Source organism: Diabrotica virgifera, chromosome 6 (assembly GCF_917563875.1).
Source record: "Diabrotica virgifera virgifera chromosome 6, PGI_DIABVI_V3a".
NCBI lineage: Eukaryota > Metazoa > Arthropoda > Insecta > Coleoptera > Chrysomelidae > Diabrotica > Diabrotica virgifera.
Genome location: NC_065448.1, coordinates 143,646,761 through 143,651,281, shown reverse-complemented (window position 1 = coordinate 143,651,281; position 4,521 = coordinate 143,646,761). Strand labels below are relative to the sequence as shown.

Below are 4,521 nucleotides of genomic sequence, written 5' to 3'. Positions count from 1 at the left end.
TCGGTAGATTGTTCTTGCAACTGAACGGCCTTCACGAAATCTCTTCCGGTCCAATAAGCCGTACGGTTTACGACTTATCCAGTTTCTGCTGGCGGGATTCTCAGATGAATATTCCAGGCCAGCCGGCGTTGGTGCTCTGATTAATTTTTCTCTCCATAGCTGGTCAGCCGGAATGTTGCAAGCCATGGATCTCAGTCGTTCCATTAGCAAACGGAAGAGGTCAGAGCGAGGTTGGCATGTTTCGTCACTGTCAGAAGCAAGTTTCAAGTCTCCGGAGGTGGACGGAAGGGATAAAATGTCTGAGCTCCAGAATGCCCAGAGTTTCGTCTTCTTAGCATAAAGCGCCGAGTCGGGAGTGTGACTGTTGAGGTGCAACGACCGCTTGACAAATAATTTTATCAAGCGGTTGGCAGACCTCAACACATCACATGCCACTCTCAGATTCTGGAGCCCGTACATCAATTTCGGGATAATAATGTCTTTAAAACAGACAAGCTTCTGGTCAGGCCTGAGAGGCGCTCCTCCTAGTCGATTTAACCATAAGGACAGATTGGCTACCGACAGTTTCATGATTCCCGTCGAGCCGGCCATTTGACCCAGGTACCAGAAACCGTCCATCCCGTCTACTGCGGGAATTTTCCCACCGCAGACGGAGTAGCCGGCATCCGATTCACACCTGATTTGCCCTGGAATGGTCCTCGCGATTTTAAGAATTCCTCAATGTCCAGCAGTTTCATCGGCACCCTTCGAGAGTCGTCTTCTAGGAGGACGATGTCATTGGCGAAAGCCATAGCGGTTACCATTGTACCCTCGCCAACCAAACCGCCACCCCGGCCACTCAATTTGTCCAAAACAGAAGAGGACTTAGAGGATCCCCCTGTCTCACTCCCCTATTGACTTTAAATTCTCTAGTCCATGCACCTCCAGATCTGATAACAGTAGTGGTTGTCGAGATTTGTTTTGTGATATACTTGATAAGAGGGAGCTCTACATCCTGTGTATGCAGTGCCCTAACCACAGATGCATGCGAGACCGAATCGAAAGCCTTCGACACATCCAGCGACAAGACGTTGGATCCAGATCCCTCAGCCTCCTGGATCTGGTGTATTGATCCAGGATGGTACAATTTGCCATTGTACCATCTAGTTGGATGAAACCTCGTTGATTGAGGTTAACACGTTAACTGCCGGTCCATTCTGGGTAGGCTTTCACCAGGAGCCGCTTACTGTTTTTGATACAAAGACGTTTATTTATTAGTTTCTGGAAAAGTCCGAATAAAGTAAGTATTTTCAAACTAAATGCACATATATACAAGAGGGGTTGGTGGTGAACGCGCCAGAGCGTCAGTGGCGCTCGACTCTAGTATTTGTATACATACGCCGTTCGACGCGCTGGTGCGTTTTGTAAATAATATTGATAAAAATCAGTAGGAACATTTATTTACTAATACAAAACAAAACAAGAAATACAAAATAACATAAATTATAAATAAATAAAACAACATTAAACTTTGTGGGATATTTGACAGCAATCCAGACAAAATCCAGGGGTATCGGGACAGGCTTTGCATTCGTAAATTGTATATTTACGAATATTTTGTTGACTGCAAGTTTTACAGCGTTTTCTCATAACTTTTCCCTTTACATCCTTTACCTCTCGTTTTGTTACTGAATGATCTTTTGGAACAAGTTTGGCTTCAGAATTAATAACTTTTAAAAGGGATCTAACGAGTTGTAAACGAAATTCGTAAAGACCAATCTTTTTTCCAGAGTACTTGTTGTATAGTATGTGGGCATTTATAGCCATCATCTGTATAACATGTATAAATATTTTTGTTGGCCATCGTACAGTTTTTCGTTGACTCGGATAATAGGCAAGCATCTGGTCTTGCCGGTCAATACCAGACATATTTTTATTATATCTGATAATAGGCTCTGGTTTTATTACATGTTGACCTCTTCTTGTTGTAACTTCTTGTAAAGTGTTTTGACATTCTGTTGTTATATAGTAAACGTCCCTTTTATCCTTCCATTTGCCAACTAATACCCCTTTTCGGCAACGGGCAATTGTTGCACCTTTAGCAAGTTTTTATTGCCTTACTTCTGCCGGATTATTTTTACGGTCAATTCTAAGAGTTCCTGTGCAGTAAGTGGAAAATTCAAGTAAATTTTTAGCTAAATCAAAGCTGTTGTAAAAATTGTCCATGTAAACGCAATGGCCTACATTTAGTTTCCCTTCTAAAAGGTGCAAAACCACTTTATTAACCCCTTCCGCTCCAGGCCACTTTTTGAGATAGGGAGCTGTATACCAGCAAAAGTTTTTTAATGAAAATATATTTTACGATAGTTATGATGTATAATAGAAGAGATATTCACCTATGGCGCCAAAAAAATGTTTGAAGCAATTTGAATTTATATGACAATTTATAGTGTTTACCAGAATATCCACATAAGGATATTTGGGTGTAATAGTATATCCACCCTTGGATATCGATTGTACTACCAAAATATCCACATCTGGATAACATTAAAATGTATCTATGTCTATTATTTAATTTATAAAGTCACGCTAAATAAAAATAAAACATATATAAAAAGACAGTGAACAATTTAATTATATTCAGAACGTCGACCTTGAGCTGTTTACATTATTCTGGGAATTGTGTAAAAATATGGCTAACCATGATATCGCCGTATGGATATCCATGTCCTACCGTGATCCAAATTAATCTACAGAGCACTACACCACTTTTACAGAGTGCAGTAATATCCCTATATGAATATCCGTATGTGGATATCGTGGTAAAGTTCGTCATACCTAAAAATATCCATACGTGGATACGATGGAGCGGAACAGGTTAACATGTCCTTTTCCACCTGAATCGTCAAACATTCCAGAATAAACTAAAAATTTTAAAATTAGACCATTTGGTTCGGTCAACATATACAACTTAATCCCATATTTATGTTTTTTGTTTTTTAAGTATTGTCTAAAATTAAGTCGTCCTCTGTGTAATACCATTGACTCATCTAAGCTCAAATTACGATCAGGATAATAAACTTCTTCCATTCTCTTATTGAAAAAGTTTATCATCGGTCTAATTTTATAAATTCTGTCTTCAGGTACTTGTTCTCCCTCTTCTGGATTATTATTAAAATGCAAACATCGCATTATGACCATAAATCTGTTCCGGCCCATAAAAGTGGAAAAAATTGCATTAGCAAAAAGAGGATCTTTCTTTTTCCAATAATCCTCAATCCTAGGCAACGAAATATGACCCATGTGTAGAACTAATCCTAAAAAGACTAGCAGTTCTTCGGAAGTCAAAATTTTCCAATCGAAAATCCTAGAATGTGTCGCCCCTGCATTAGATAAGAAAATGTGCTCGGCATACCTGTTTGTCTCATCACATACTTGCTGCAAACATTCATCTGTAAGTAGCATCCGAAAAAAGTCAACTGGATTATTATCGGAAACTTCTACTAGTAACTCTTGGTGTTTTAAAAAAGGAAAATTTTTCATACCATCAAAATTTTCTTTCCATTTATCGCTTTCATCAACATCAACGAGTAGATTAGGCTACAATTAAATAATATGTTTTAATAAAAAGTTAATATTTGCATTTAATTTTGTAACATACCGTATCTTCCGTATCCTCAATAAGTGCTGTAGGTAAAGTATTTTCAATTTCATCCTCAGATTCTGGTAAATATTCACTGTCTGAATCAAGAAAGTCACTAAATTCTTCATCGCTTGTTTCTAATAATCTCAAAAGTTCTTCCTCTGTTAATTTTTTTTTCATATCTAATTTTATTTTTTTATTTGAATTTGAGCCACTTTGTAAAATATCGTCAGTGTTATTCATTTTTGCACTTCCGTATGCTTACCCTATGCCATTCAAATATAAAATAACCAAAGGAGATGTAAAAGAACTCAAATAACATTTAGGGGAAACACCGAAATTATCCGGGTATTACCAAGCTTTACGATTAGCGACTCTAGAAAATAGGGGAAATACCGAAATCTGGGAATGTTTAATTTTTACACGGTTAGTAATCCGATAAATTAATAAGCATTTGCAGAATTATATGTGCTATTACTGATATTTACACTTAATACAAAGCCAACAGATATACACATCCTATCGGGACAAAAAGTCGTAAATCGAAAAACCAAGAACAAAATTAGAGAATTGATACCTCTAGTTACCTGCCTTTAAAATATAAAAAGCCCTGTTGTAGCGCCAGTGAAATAATCCAAGATATTAATCGATGAAAGTCTGAACGCGCGAGAGCGTCGTCGGCACCTAGCTAAAGTCATGTATCGACGCGCCAGCGCGTTATTGGCATTGAACGTGTTAAGGGAGACAGCACTCGTAAGTCTATTGGACAAGGCTCTGTGCATGAGCCTCTACAGGGCTGACCCCACCCCTACGGGACGATAATTATCGATAATTATCGATTAATTATCGGGTGATATAAAGATAATTCGCGAACCCACTATAGGTGGATAAGAAGAATA

At 38.2% G+C, this 4,521-nt stretch overlaps 1 protein-coding gene across 1 annotated transcript; it reads right to left on the bottom strand.

Moving 5' to 3' along the window:
- Window positions 1-2,817: 2,817 nt before the first annotated feature.
- On the bottom strand, window positions 2,818-4,256 carry LOC126886206 (piggyBac transposable element-derived protein 4-like). Its single transcript, XM_050653068.1, has 2 exons — window positions 3,641-4,256; window positions 2,818-3,579 (listed from the first exon to the last, which is right to left on the bottom strand). Exons 1-2 carry the CDS (start codon window positions 3,863-3,865, stop codon window positions 2,818-2,820), a joined length of 987 nt encoding a protein of 328 aa, XP_050509025.1. The 5' UTR covers window positions 3,866-4,256.
- Window positions 4,257-4,521: the final 265 nt, after the last annotated feature.

Coding starts and splice junctions, on each gene's coding strand:
- LOC126886206 (XM_050653068.1), bottom strand. CDS start 3,865: ATGAATAACACTGACGATATTTTACAAAGTGGCTCAAATTCAAATAAA. Junction 3,580..3,640: donor TTGAGGATACGGAAGATACG/GTATGTTACAAA, acceptor ATTTAATTGTAG/CCTAATCTACTCGTTGATGT.